The following is a 15,139-nucleotide window of genomic DNA, read 5'->3' as shown; positions in this document are numbered from 1 at the left end:
TATCTAGGCTCATTGCTTGTTTTTGCCTACGTGCTGAAAGTCTTAGTTCTTGGGTTTTATCTTTAGAGGCCTTTAACAAAGTTAACCTAAAAACGACCCTTAAGCAAACACTCTGAGAGATCAAACCTTAGGGGCTTTCAAAAGCGGGTTGGGAAAGATAGGTCACTGCAGTGTTGTGGAAAATCTCCAAAAAGAAAGAAGACAATCTGATTACCCAGGAAAGGAATCTGTTGAATAAAGATCTGAGCCCAAATTTGGGAGTAGTGACAGGTTTGGGTAGGAGGGGCCCAAGATGGCAACTCACCCAGTATATAACCTGTAACCTATAGTCCAGTTTGGAGGTAAGCTCACTTGCAGAACACCGAAGGAAGAATCGCAAGTGCAGGTCGGATCAGACTGATCCCCTGAACCACCCTCTCCGTGAACAAGAGCTCCCATTCACGCTGAAGCCGTGGAGCGCCCGAGCGGGACCGAAGGAAGGGGCCTTGTTCCTATCACGGCTAAGACCAACCCTAAAACCATCACTAAAGGATGAAAGTATATCTGGGGATTTGGTTTCTCAAAATTCTAGGATTTTATGTATACCATGAGAAATAACCTTTACTTGTAATGGTAGTTGTTTTTGTAATACTAAATCTTATAGCATTGTTTGGGAAGGATTTCTTAAAGCTAAGCAGTGTTATATGTATAGCAAGGAATTTTAAAATAAAATGGTGTTGTATGAATTAAGTGTGCAACCATTGTGAAATCGTGCAGTCAACCACATACTCCCCCGTCAAACGAACCAGTAAATTGTGTGGGATCTTTCTCTATTCCATAACCCACTAGAGACACCCTTGATGGAATTTCATGACAGCTTTTCATCTTTGAGGCTTAGCATGCTGATGGAAGTGCTGGATGTGTTCGACACATTTGTACAAGAGGAAATATTACATCTGGAGACTGTCAGAGACTTACAACTAAATTCTGAGTAAAACGACGGGCAGCTATGGGGAGATGAAAGCATGCCTGATTTGTCAGAATCATGACAAAAGGTCTTTGCGTGCACCACACCAGCTGGCTTCTGTGGCTGGCTGGTGAGGATAGAGTGAGCTGCCAGAGGACAAAGGAAAAACTTAGGCCGTTTGTAATTGAACTCTCTGAGGATGCACTGATGACTCTGTATGAATATATATAAAAAAGTCTTTGCTCAGTCAGAGATGGTGATTGCTGTGTTTCCATTTGGGGTGGTGGGGGTCCCTGGAAATGGGTCTGGTTGAGAGGGCAGGCCCATGACTGACTGCGGGAATGTACACATTGGTGGGGGAAAAAATGGGTATGCCCAGGGGGAGGAGGATTTGGGGTAGGCTGTGGTAGGCAAAGACAACAGTGGGCTGCAGGGAGCAGTAGCTGACTGTCTGAACTGTTTCCATGTTTCCGCCTGTGTTCCCATAGTTATAAAGGTGACGACTCCCTACGGCAAAGCATTCACCCCCTGAGTGTTGTTATGTTAATGAGGAAGGTAATCACCATTCCCATGTGAGAGAAAAGTGTTAAAAAGGACCGGCTTGGACAACAAGGTTTAAAAAAGCAACCCCCAAAAGTAACTGTTATAAAATTGCTGCTGCGCCCCCAAATTGACCAAGCCAGTATATTTCTCCCTGACAGCACCCGAAAATGCTTCGCTGATCAGTGGAAAATTTGTGCCAGTGAGAGACCACCACCTGGACCATGGGGTCAAAGCCCCCACATCCCAACGGCTCGACGGGGGCGGGGGGCGTATATTGGCTGCTGTGCAGGCGGGGCGGGAGGGGGGAGGTAATTTATGGAACTGCAACCAAAAGCTAACCAGTCTCACCCCATGTCCCCACAACTGACGAAGCTAGGGCATTTCTTGGGGAGAGCACCTGCAAATGCATTCCTGAACAGCAGAAAATTGGGGCAGTGAGAGGAGTCTAACCTAAAGCCCCCTGAAAAAAACTAAAGCAATCACAAGTTACTTTCCTAAACTGCCCCCGGCTGTAATTTAGTAGCAGAAAAACAGGAGAGTAAAACTGTTACGAGGTGCCCTCTAGTGCTTTTTACTAGTAATAGCACATTAACCAATTATGAGTGTTAAACACATTACCTACAAAACAGTAACGGAAAAAATCATGGTATGTTGAGAGAATGAAATAAACCCAGAGAATATCTTTAGCTAGAAGAAGCCCACATTGTCGCAGAAAGATGGGAGGAAAGGGCTTTAATGAACAGGTGGGAATGACTTCAGTAGGCCCCAGTAACAGCCCCACCCATCGTTTTGTCTCAGGTCTAGCTCATCAAATGATATTAGCTGATTTTTAGATATGATTCGGTGGGTTTTGAGGGCGCCCCCACACTCCTGTGGGATGCTCCATGTGTCCCAGCATCACAGTGTTCACAAGCCGTGCTAGTATCTCGAGGTATGTAGAAAAAACATTCAAAGCTGTGTCTATGGCCGAATCGCTGATTCTCCAAATCAGCATTGACTCTTCTGATTTGGATTCAGCCGAATCAAATCAGGGACAGTGATGTGAATCAACGAATTGAATCACTGTCTCTGATTCGGGCCAAACTGGATTCAGCTGAATCGAACCAGGGACAGTGATCCAAATCAACTAATCAAATCACTGTCCCTGATTCAAGCCAAATCCAAATCGAACAGGGCCTGCTTTGCATGCCCCTACTGGGCAGAGGGTGGAGCGAGGCCTGTGCTGAAAGGAACAAGCTGAAGCATTTTGTTCCATTGTTTTAGTTTCAGGGATGAGCAGCCAGGGCTATTGCCTGGGGTCAGAGAGACCCTGCTAGGCTAAGTTAGTGCAAGATTTCCAATGTGCTGGTAGATGAAGGGAGCAGACCACAGTTTTGTCTCTGCTCTCATAAACCTGATGTTGGTTCTGTTGGCACCATATATCAGTCCTAGGTCTTTGCACTCAGGGTATTCCTTACTTACCTTGTTTATTTCCAAGCTGCCAGGACCTTGGTAAGCCATAGCACTGTCCTGTCTGCTCCAGCTCCTGCCTCGGTGACCTAGACACTGGAAGTCAGCAGTGGCACAAAACCAGGCTGACTGCAGAAGAGGGATGTCTTATCCATAACTTATTCTAGAAGCATTAACAAAGGACAGCTAATTCAAGAGAATATATCCATAAAATATATCCATAAAATAGTCTCAACCTCAGACATTAAAATTTAAGGAAATCATGACCTAAGATCACATGTAGCACAGTCTGATATCTGCATCCTCATGAACAACTAATTCATACATGCTCCATAAAAAACACACATTTTTCAGCGATTATAACCTAAAAAACCTGAACTCTTCATCTATGTTTGTAATAATATGTTAGTGAATGAGAGAACTCCCTCTAATCTCAGTGGTTTCCTCACAAGTGTAACTTGGGTGTCCCCAGAGTGTGTCCCCACCTCATTAACAGAAGGGGAAAGCCAGCAGGGCACACATGCTAGAGGTGGAAACTGCAGTCTACTCACAGTTCTTTCCCACCTCTCATGTCTCAATAGAGGAGGAAGAGAAAGTGATGCTTAACGAGGTACAAATGTAATATATGTATATAAAAAGATAGTGAACTGAAGTGAGTATTTACAGGTTACACACACATATAACTCTAACTATATACATACCTAAATACGACCAGGTAAGCATAATGGTCCCAAATGGTACAACAATAAATGGCACTCTAAAATACAAGGCATACAGTTAACAGTTAATAAATACTCCAAAAATGCATAGCGTGTATTAAACAATCAATAAACACTCCAGAATATGAGACATGAGAGTTCTCTAGTGGTTGCCCTTCTCTAGGGGGTCTCTTCCTCCTGCTTCTCTATTGAGGTTACCTTTCTGAGTGTCACTCCCCAGTGGGAGACCCAGTGCTCCACTGACTCCCATGTCCCAAGGAGCCGGGTGGGACAGTGTTCATAAGCTCCCTGGCTTGGCTAATGTTTCTCCAAGGGAGGGCTCAGTTCCCGGACTTAGAGGAGTGGTGTGATTTGCTCACACGTCCCAGTGGCTCAGTCCTTCTCAGGGGGAGTTGCAGGCCTGGGCCACCTTGTGCATGCCCAGGGCTGGGCCGCTCTGAATGCTGCTCCCTGCGCTTGGGAACCGCTCCATTCCTGGGGCCCTTGAGGACCCACTGCAGGGAATGGGTCCAGACCACCCCACCCCTCCTCCTGCAGGGCCTTATGCCCTGCAATGACTCACCCCGTGGTAGCACTGGCTCTGTTCTTGAACTCACGCCATGGTTGGAGACCCGAGCCGCCTCGCTATGGCTCCCAGGGTCCTGGTCCCTGGCGGACCCTCTGTGCAGCAACACCTGCACTGCAGCCCAGCCTTGTGCCGGGGTTGGAGACCCAAGCTGCCTTGCTGCGGCTCCCAGGATCCTGGTCCCTTGCAGACTGTCCATGCAGCGATCCCTGCACTGCCCACCACTTCCGTCCAGTGTGCAGAATCTTTCGGGCTCTTCTGGGTAGTTGGATATGCCTGCTGGGCAGCTCTACCAGCTCTTTATAGCCCTGGGACCTCTGCCTTCTTCTTCATCCCTCGCTGCCTGTGCTGCATGCTTGGCAAGCGGCTGCTTATAACGCCTTCTGGGGTTCCACGCCCAGATTGAAAATGAACTAATCGGGGGGTGCAACTGCAGTTCCCAATTAAGCCCACTCCCACTCAGGGGAGTGGACTCTCCTGGTGGCTCCTTCCCTGCCTGTCTCTGATTGGTGGGTTTTGCACCACCGATTGCATTCACAGTCTCCTAAGCCCAGAGAGCCAGCGAGTCAGTCACAGATGCAGAAGAATAAATTCCCTGAGCCACCGCAGAAGGGCAATACCTGCTTATGGTTAAATGAGAGCTTCACAGGCTAGGTACAGACAATTGAAAAGGCTGAGGCAGAATCAATGTAAGTTATGCTATTTTCTCTAAGTGACTTAATGTAGATCGGTAGTGAGCAGAACACACGTTCGCCCTTTGCAGGGGGTGCAAATCTTAGACTAGTTTCTTCCATTTTAAACATAGTCCATGTGTGCCAGACTTCTGTTCTGTAATGGGTATAGACCAGTTTCTGATCACTTATTCTGGTTAAAGTGTAATGTCTGTCCCTGGCCACAGACAGCTGCTTGTGGCGTGATCTGGGCAGTCATCACAGGCAGAGCAGGATTGCTTCTGCATTGTATTTTAATTTGAGGGAACTGGGGGTGCTTCAAGAAGAGGGATTTGTAACTCTGAAAAGGACATAATTTCCACAAAGTTAGCACCAAAACCCTTGTTCCAGCATGGCACCAGCAAGCAGTGACCTGTGAGGAGTATAGTACACCCCAGGTAAGTACCATCAGCAGTATACCCCAGGTAAGTACCATCAGCAGTAAGTACCAAGGGGTCCTTTGGGCATCAGAACAGGGGGGCACGAAAGGCACCATTCGGAGGGCTCAACTATACTAATGCTAAGAGCATGGGAAACAAGCAGGAAGAACTCACACTTCTGTGTGAAGATAGTAAGTTCGATTTAGTGGGGCTAATGGAAACCTGGTGGGGCCCTACCAATGACTGGGTGGTACACATTGAGGGCTACAGGTTGTACAGAAGGGTCAGAGTAGGGAGAAGAGGACATGGGGCTGCTCTCTATGTAAAGGAGCATTATACATCTACCCTCATCAAAATGGGATCAGAAGAGGAGAAAGTTGAGGCATTGTGGATTAGGATACATGGAGGTTGAGGGAAAGGGACTTGGTGGTGGGGGTCTGCTACAGACCACCACACCAAGAGGAAAAGCTAGCCTTGGCATTCTTGAGGCAGCTTTCAGAGGCTGTACGGTCTAGGGATGTGGTTGTCATGGGGGACCTAAACTACCCTGACATCTGCTGGGAGGAGCAGTCTGCCAAATCCAACCGTTCACGTAGGTTCTTAACCTGGGTGCAGGACCTTCACCTAACGCAGGAGGTATATGGTCCCACTAGGGGGAATGCCTTATTGGACTTGGTGTTGGCTACAGGGGAGGACCTGGTAGGGAAACTGCAGATTCATGGTCACCTTGGGGACAGTGACCACCAATTAAACAAATTTACCATATAGCATAGGGTGGGTAAGGTAACTAGTAGGGTGGAAGTGTTTGACTTTAGGAAGGCTAACTGCAGTGTGCTTAGGAGTCTAGTCAATGATGCACTGCAGGAGAAGAGTATTGGCAAGATGGGAGTCCAGGAAGGGTGGTCGTTCCTAAAGGAAGCGATTCTTTGGGCACAGAGGGAGACTATCCCAGTACGAGGAAAAAGGGGGAAAGCAGCCAAAAACCTTCCTTGGCTAAACAGGGGAATCCAGGGGAGCCTAAGGGCAAAAAAGAAAGCATGTAGGTGGTGGAAATGGGGAAGCTACCAAGGAGGAGTATACCTACTTGGCCCGCATTTGCAGGGAGGCAATTAGAAAGGCCAAAGCAACAACACAGCTGAGGCTAGCAACAGAAATTAAAGACAACAAAATGTCTTTTTTTAGGTATGTAGGGAGTAAAAGGAAGGAGCAGGGCAGCATAGGATCCCTACTGAACAAAGAGGAGCAATTAGTGACAGAGAGGGGGGACAAGGCTGAGCTCTTCAATGAGTTGTTTGCCTCAGTGTTCCTGAACAGGGCTCAAGATAAGTCTCCTACTGGGTTCTTAGATGGGCATCGAGACACCAGCCAACCGACTGTCGACGCTGACTTGGTGCAGAGTCACTTGGATGGACTGGATGTGTTTAGTCAGCAGGTCCGGATGAGCTACATCTGAGGGTACTGAAGGAATTGGCTGGTGTCATAGCAGAACCACTGGCATGGCTGTTTGAGCACTTGTGGCGCTCGGGTCAGGTCCCAGAGGACTGGAAAAGGGCCAATGTGGTCCCTATTTTCAAGAAAGGGAGGAAGGAGGAACCGAGTAATTATAGGCCAGTCAGTCTCACCTCTATTCTTGGAAAGGTCTTTGAAAAGATTATGAAGGCTCATATTTGTGGGAGCCCAGAGGGAAAAATAATGCAGCAGGGAAACCAGCACAGATTTGTAGCAGGTAGATCATGCCTGACCAGTCTGGTTTTGTTTTATGACAGGGTCACAAAATGCTTAAACTCAGGAGTAGAGGTGGATGTCATTTTCTTGGATTTTAGCAAGGCCTTCAATACAGTATCTCATCCCATTCTCATAAATAAATGAAGAGGCTGTGACATAGATGTTTACATGGTCCGGTGGGTGGCAATTGGCTTAGCGGTTGCACCCAGAGAGTGGTAGTAGATGGGTTGGTATTGACCTGGAAGGATGTGGGTAGTGGGATCCCGCAGGCTTTGGTCCTTGGACCTGTACTCTTCAATATCTTCATCAGTGACTTGGACGTTGGTGTGAAGTGTACTCTGTCCAAGTTTGCGGACAATACTAAATTAGGAGTGAAGTGCACACTCTGGAGGGTAGGGACCAATTGCAGTCAGACAGGTTAGAAAACTGGGCAGTACAACAAGGACAAGTGCAGAGTGCTGCACCTAGGGTGCAGAAATATCTAGCACACCTACTGGTTGGGAAGTGACCCTCTCAGCAGCACAGAAGCGGAAAGGGATCTTGGAGTCATAGTGGACTCCAAGATGAACATGAGTTATCAGCATGACGAAATCATCAGCAAAGCTAACTGCACTTTATCATGCATCAGGAGATGCATGACAAAGATCCAAGGAGACGATACTTCCCTTCTATGCAGCATTGGTCAGACCACAGTTGGAGTACTGCATCCAGTTTTGGGCGCTGTACTTCAAGGATGTTGATAGACTCGAGAGGGTTCAGAGAAGGGCCACTCGTATGGTTAGGGGCTTACAGGACAAGCCCTATGAGGAGAGACTGAAGGACCTGGACCCCTTCAGCCTTTGCAAGAGAAGGCTGACAGGAGATCTTGTGGCCACTTATAAATTCATTAGGGGAACACAGCAAGGGATCAGAGATGCTCTGTTCACCAGGGAGCCTCTTGGGGTAACATGGAACAATGGTCACAAACTGACAGAGAGCAGATTTAGGCTAGATATCAGGAAAAACTTCTTCATGGTAAGAGTGGCCAAAATTTGGAATGGGCTTCCAAGGGAGGTGGTGCTCTCCCCTACCTTGGAAGTCTTTATGAGCAGGTGGGATAGGCATCTGGCTGGTGTCATCTTACCCCAGCACTCTTTCCTGCCTGGGCAGAGGAGTCATACTCAATGACCTGTTGAGGTCCCTTCCAACCCCAGCATCTATGAATCCATGAATCTATGAGTGTTGGATCTCTGATTGAGGTCTTTAGCACCAATGTGTTAATAGATAATCTCCCCAATACTTTTTGTAGTAACAGGATTGCTAATGTCTGAATCAGGCCTCAAATTTCAGAGGTTTGTATCCTTGCATGTATACCATCTGTTTGGCCTGTTCCTTTCTGTGGGAGTCCAGGTTCTGTTGCTCCTATGCTCTGTTACTGGTGTCTCCCCTCTGCTGTCTGGACTGACCTCCTGCACCTCTGTCTGCTGCCTGTTTCAACTTCACCTATTGCTATTAGGGTTGTGTGAAGCTGATTCAATTTGGCAGAGATTTGGCCTGATTTGGTGGCCAAATCTCCAAATCCAAATCAAATCAGGAGACCCTTTAATCTCTCCAGATCAAATCGGAACCCTCTGAATCAACTGAGAGAGATTTGGAAAGATTTGGTGATTTGGACATAGACACAGCTTTAAATGCATAGCTCAAGGTACCAGGCAGCTGGTGAATGCTGTGATACTGGGGTGCATGGAGTGTCCCACAGAAGGGCAGGGGGCTCCCCAGTGTGCTTGGCAGTGGACTAGGAAGTGAACCAGAAGCACTTCCAGTCCACTTCTGGGTCCTCTGGGGAGCATGCCAGGGCCCCCCTCCCCACACCCCTCTGGCTTGGCAACTCATGCCTCCTGGGCCTGGGGGGCACCTGGGGTCCCCCCATGGCTGATTGCTGAGCTGGGGAGGCGTGGGGGAGGGGGCCCTGTGCGCTCCCTGATGGACCTGGAAGTGGACTGGAAGTACTTCTGGTCCACTTCTGGGTTCGTTGCTGAGCATGCGGGGGGGCTGCTGCACTCCTGTGGGATGCTCCATGCGCCCCAGCATTGCAGCATTCACAAGTCGCGCTTGGTACATCGAGGTATGTAGAAAAAACATTTAAAGCTGTGTCAATGGCTCATTTCACACACCTCTAATTGCCATCCATTACTCTGCTTGTTAGGCTCTTGTATTTATGAGGCACATTTTAACTGTGCACACAATGGTTAATATTTTGACTTATCTAACTTCATTGATTTACCGTCTCTTTGGTGAATCCCCTATACTAGTGTTTGACAGCCAGAATGACCAAGATGAGGTCAGAAGCAGGTAGGCGAATGGGAAGCTCAAGGAAAATACACAGCAAATTCTTTTTTGGACATAATGCAGGCCTGAACACCTTTTATTTTCCCTGACATCTTAGAGCCATTATCAAAACCCTGACCTCTACAGTCATCAAGAGGAATGTTATGACGCTTCAAGCTGGCAATCAGCATTTCAGCTAGCTGTTCTGCATTTTTTAAATCAAAGTTGATAAACTCAAAAAAACTTTCTTTAATGTTAGGTATACCGGTACCTTTGTTGTGAACTACAAATCAGAATATCAACATGTGTTGTTCTTGGTGAAAGACATCAGGAGTAGCATCACATATGACAGAATAATAAATGGCCTTTTCTCTCTCTGCAAGGATGGCCTTCTGCACACTCTTACCGCATGATTCAATAAACTCATTCTGACTCTCCCATAAGAGATAACGAGTCTGTCTTTGCACTGTTTTGCCCTTTGTTTGCATCTGTTTGACTTTGGCCAAAGGGTCATGAGTGATGCTGTCATAATGAGCTATTAAATCAACAATTCCAAGAAAGTTGCCATTGTGTGGGTCACCTATCAGATTATCTCCTTGAAATGCTAAACCTCTTGAAGCAAGGTACAAGGTAACATCCAACAATCTTTCCAATATTTCTTTCCATCTTGTTGCCTCTGTTAATATTTGTTTTTGAACCTCACTGTCCACTCACTCCATGTCCACCTGACAGTGACGGCTGTAACTCCTTCCACTGGCAGCAGCAAGTTCTATGTTCTCTGCTCTTTTCATGTTCAGGAAGTTCGTTATATGGCTCTTGCCATTCTTTCACATTTGGTGAATACCCTTCTTTTTGCCAGCACATTGCATTGTTTTTGTCTCCCTTCAGAAAGTAACTGACTTGGAAAAACCATATAGCACTTGATTGGTAGGACTCCAAACAAGCCAGTCTCTTGGTAGCTGTTCTCCAGTGGAAGTCTTGCATTTGAGAAGAAATTCAGGAAACGTATGCCCACCAACATCTTTTGGAACTGACTTTGCTAATGTCCACATTTCTTCAAAAGTTAGGACACCAGATAGAACATTTTTCTGACGGACAGAAGCTATTATCAGTTCAGGCTACAAGCCTGGGTCTTTGAAAAAGCATGAATCAGCTAGCGTAGTACTACTCTCTCCTGTTTTTGTAAGCCTTTTTCTTAATGGTGATATTACCTATCTTTTGAAAGCATTAGATTGGAGTCACACGATGCATCTGGCAGTTTTTCTTCATCATCAGTTGCCACACACACAAACTCTACATTAAAATCATTTCCATCTTGCTTTTGTTCATCTACTTCCCTAGTTAGTGTATTGCCTGAGCCAGACTGCAGAAAGGTCTTATCTGTTTTGAAAAACTGAAGGATTGATTGGCATCCTTTAGCTTCTTTTAGATCTCTTTGTTTTACCTCCCTACATTTCTGGCTGCCTGATTTGTATTTATAGCCAGGCATGGTGTGTGTGTGCAAGAGAGAGAAAGAAATGTCCTTTCCTTCCAGGGACTAACCCTATCCCCATTTCAGTTCTTATCTGTGCAATGTTTACACCACCAGGCCTAACTCATTACTCACTTTTGGGCCTGTAAATCCTACTAGCAACAACACTGTGGGTTCCACTATCCCCTGAGATCGATGTCCCTGGTTGTAGGGTACTTTGTCCCTCCCCTCTCCATCTATATGCACAAGGGACTCTGGGACTTGTAGTTCTTGGGAAAGCATGTCCTACAGGGAAGCGTGAATCCCTTGTTTCTCAAATGACAAGTCCTAGAATTAACTGGACAAGCACACTCTATGTTCTGCTTCTGATTGACTCCAGCAAATCTCACAGTGGAGACCCCATATACGTATCACATAACTTTCCGTACATATCCTAAAGCATGACCTACAATTAGGCCTCATGGTTTTTTTCCCCTTACGGTAATAGGGCTGCAGCCTGGGCTGGCCCCCCGCCCTGGATCTCAAGGCCCTGGTAAAGTGTACCCTTTCCCTACCCCATGCTTGGGCCCTGCTAGGACCTGGCTGCTGCTGCTACTTCTTCCCACCACCACAAACCCATACCCATCTGCAAGCCAGATCCAGCTCGTGGGCCATAGGTTCTTGGCCTCTGCCCTGTACAGACTGCCTCTTTCTTCTTTTCACCTCCTTGCCCACAGGAGGGTTCAGTTTCTACCTTATCTCCCACCCTGCTCAACCTCAGGTGCTCGCAGAGGCCTGGCTTTCACTGCTTCCACAGCTCCCAAGTGTAGTGACCTTAGCTACAGCATTATCCCATCATGACGCTCTCGTCTACCAAGAAAAGAGGAGAGGGTTAGGTTGGGCTATCACTGTCCAGGCCTGCCACTTCTGTCCTTCTTCTTATCCTACTCCCTTCTCCTTCATCAGACTCTCTTCTGGGTAATTCAATATCTCTCTCATTTACTTGACAGTGGTAATAAGACTCTCACACTTCAAATTGTAAGAGTATTGCTTCCTAGCAAAGGTAAATGTACAAGAGGGGGCCTGGGCCTCCATCCTGAGAGAGTAACCCAAACATTTGCTGTGTAGGCTGAGAAAGGCACAACGGTCTGCCATAGTTGTGAGTGAGACAACTGGACCAACTCTTGAGGCTGATGGGGAGGAGATGGGAGGCTGCTGAGTGAAATGACCATCAGTGTGGTAGTTGAAGGCATGGACAACAGTGACAAGAGACTGTGAAAAAGGGAGAGAAAGAGTCACGGGTCAAGCCAAGAAGAGCGGGGAAATACTTCCAGGGGAATCTGCCATTTTTAAGAGGGGCATCCAAAATGCCTGAGGAAAAGGTGATATCTTTTATTAGACCAACTAGATAGTTGCAAAAAATATATTTCTTTATTTATTGATTGTTAATAGAGGAATCCTATCTGGGAAACAGGTGATCCCTTTCTGTTTGGGGGAAGCAGGAACAGGAACCTTACATCCAGGTAATTGTTGTTCTTTCTTAAAAGGTCAGGGTGCTGGGTTTGCATTGATGTGGGACATGTCTCGTATGAAGCACATGTCGCTTTTCTCTGAGACTAGGGGGCAGAACAGGGTCCTAATTAGGTTATTTAGCACACCCTTTCATACCACATGTCTGGCTGAGGTGAGAGAATCAGACTCTCACATTGGCTGCATCCTCTGGTGTCAATTATTGGTGTTTGCAGACTCTGCGAGCAATGTGAGGCTTTGGAGAAGGAGAACACGAGTTAACCATGGCTGTCTCCATTTTGATGATGATGATTTCCTCTTTACTGGGGGAATTCCTTTCCCTAGGTAAGCAGAGTTATACTATCCAATTATTTTTCTGCTTTAGTCTTCTGGGAATGTTGCTCAGTAAAGGAGGTAGATGGGAACCTGCTGTAATGGAGCTGGGGTGGCAGAGATGGGGAAACCGAGAAAGACAAAATATTGTAGATGGTCCTGCAACAAATTCACAGAAAAAAATCATCTTTGACCCTTGGAGAGGCGCAGAATTCACACAACACATCTGTACATGTCATGAGAGTCAAATACCCCCAGGGCTCTGAGGAGCTTAAAACTGGGTTTGAAATGGCCTTTTTGGCTTGTTTCTGTCTTTGTTCATTAAGAAGGTGCTATTCGCACATTGTTCACACATTGTTTGACTAAATTATTTCTGATGTACCAATGGAGAGCTTTAAAATGTTATTGTCTATGCAATTTGACATACACACTATAACAAATTCAGATTAGGAATAAAATATTTGCTAACAAAGAACCTGTGCTGAAATGCATGGCAGCAAGAATGGAAAAAAATGCCCAGCTGAGGAATAGCAAACTTACTTTTATTTTGCCTTGTACTCATAAGAACATTATTTGTTAATGGCTATCAAAGTGTGTTTTAGTATTAGTATAACTAATGATTGTAGAATGAACTGCAATATTAACATGGAATATAGACCAGATCTGGTTTCTTTTAAATATAAAAAAATATCTTTTTCTTCTACCAAAAGGAAACAAATTCATTGACTTTAAATATATTATTCGGTAACATTTTCCTTTGGGGCTCTCCAGAAAGATGAAATTAGTTTTTGGCCTACACAGTAATAGCAGATTGAATAGTACAATGGATAAGTAAATCTTATCTAAGTAGCCTTCAACACTTGGGTAAGCTGGTTTATAACTTGGGGGAGTATTGTATAATAAAATATATTGTTTTGATCTCCAAAAATGTAGTAAAGAATGTTTCCAAGTCATTTGACAGTTCCCTAGAGAAGAAATATATATTATGGTATATATACTGTTTATATTGTCTACTGTATATAAAGATATTATATAGAAAACAGAGCTAGCATCAGATACAGGCGGTATTCGCAATATACTTCATGATATGACTAACTCTATGGATAGAAATAAAAATCACTCTGTATACTGTAATGGGATTATGTAACAATGCTGAACTTCCAAAGAGCTATTTTTGGGCTACTTTGGGATTAGGTAAAAGTCAGTTTAACTGACTTAGGTTTGTTTATGCTGTGGCTACTGTGTTGATGAATCTGTTCCTGAGGGTGGTCAATCTTTTATTAGAGTTTAAATTAATAAACTCCAAAATATTAAAACCAAATAAAATGAATGTAGAATGCAAGAAGGTCATCCCTTGCACAGTAACAGGGTTCAGAGTTGGTTCAAAGTCTGCTTTTAACTCCTACTTTTTGTTGAAGGTGCTGGAGCTCTCAGATGCCCTGGAGTTGCTCCGATAGTCGCTGTGGCTGAAGGGGAACCTGTCTCCTTTGAATGTCCATTTAATGGACACCCCACTCACAACAATACTTTCCATGAGATAATCTGGCTGCATACCCTGAGCCACACAAACCCGTTCAAAAGGATCCTGAGCATTAGGATGACTCGTCCCAACGACAGTGCCACTGTAACAGTAACTGAAGGCCATTTGAGGGGACAGCTGGATTTTGAAAGGCACATAAGTTTTCTCTCAATCCCTGAGGTACGGGTGAATGACAGCGGTCTGTATTACTGTGAAGTAACAATAGTGCCTCCTCACATTTATTCAAAAACAAATGCAACTAATCTAATTGTCCAGAGAGGTGAGTTTCTCTTGTGGTTTTTCCAGCTCCTTTTTCTCCATAGGGACTCTGCAGTGTGTCCATGAAAAAAATCTTAGCACTCTTGCTTGTTATAAAACAGACAAGCCCTAGGATGCAAGCATATTTATGACTGGGAAGTTTCTTTACCATATTATCTTGCAGTGGTTGCAGCACTGTACCTAGACTCCTGGTAGCTTCGGGCAAACTTTTAGTATCGGGTTGCCCTTCACCAGAGATAACGATAATAATAATTTTAAAAATTACCATTTTTGGGCCCCCTTTCTGTCTGGATCCCGGGCAGCTGCCCAGTTCGCCCTGCCCATGTCCGGCTCTGAGTGGTTGGGATTTCATGTGAAGTATTACATTTAAACTATTTTGAGTAGCTTGTCTATCTCATCCCTTCACTTGAATATTACCTGAGCATTACCTCAGATTTAAGGTTTATCACTTAGATTTCACTGTCGGCTCTGCTGTGAAGTTGCAGGTCACTGGAACTGGTCTGATGTGTAGACTAGCTGAAACTCCTGACTATATAGATTTCATTTCACAAGTTTGTATTTTTGTGTTTATATATTCACTCACACTTTCTTTCTAAAGAATGACCATACCTGTTTTATAAATTAACTAGTAAATTATGATGAAGTTTGGAAACTGAAGAAGATATTTCCAGCACTGATAGTTTTAATGGAAGATTGCCCCCTTCC

General features: G+C 45.3%; 1 protein-coding gene and 1 long non-coding RNA gene across 2 annotated transcripts in view; one reads left to right on the top strand and one right to left on the bottom strand.

Annotated features, from left to right (window-relative positions):
- Window positions 1–24: 24 nt before the first annotated feature.
- Window positions 25–9,904, bottom strand: LOC109313039. The gene is made up of 3 exons (XR_002101955.1): window positions 9,893–9,904; window positions 4,676–4,680; window positions 25–110 (listed from the first exon to the last, which is right to left on the bottom strand). It is a non-coding gene; the product is annotated as an uncharacterized LOC109313039 (long non-coding RNA).
- A 1,652-nt stretch (window positions 9,905–11,556) lies between these two features.
- Window positions 11,557–15,139, top strand: part of LOC109313038 — an 11,541-nt gene continuing 7,958 nt past the window's right edge. Inside the window, exons 1-2 of the mRNA XM_019539426.1 lie at window positions 11,557–12,648; window positions 14,055–14,435. Coding sequence (XP_019394971.1) covers window positions 12,588–12,648; window positions 14,055–14,435 — 442 coding nt within the window. The 5' untranslated portion in view covers window positions 11,557–12,587. The remainder of the gene's footprint in view (window positions 12,649–14,054; window positions 14,436–15,139) is intronic.

This window comes from Crocodylus porosus, unplaced genomic scaffold (assembly GCF_001723895.1).
Source record: "Crocodylus porosus isolate Cpor-Errol unplaced genomic scaffold, CroPor_comp1, whole genome shotgun sequence".
Lineage (NCBI taxonomy): Eukaryota > Metazoa > Chordata > Crocodylia > Crocodylidae > Crocodylus > Crocodylus porosus.
Note: the sequence above shows the minus strand (reverse complement) of the source record. Positions and strands in the feature narration are given on the sequence as shown.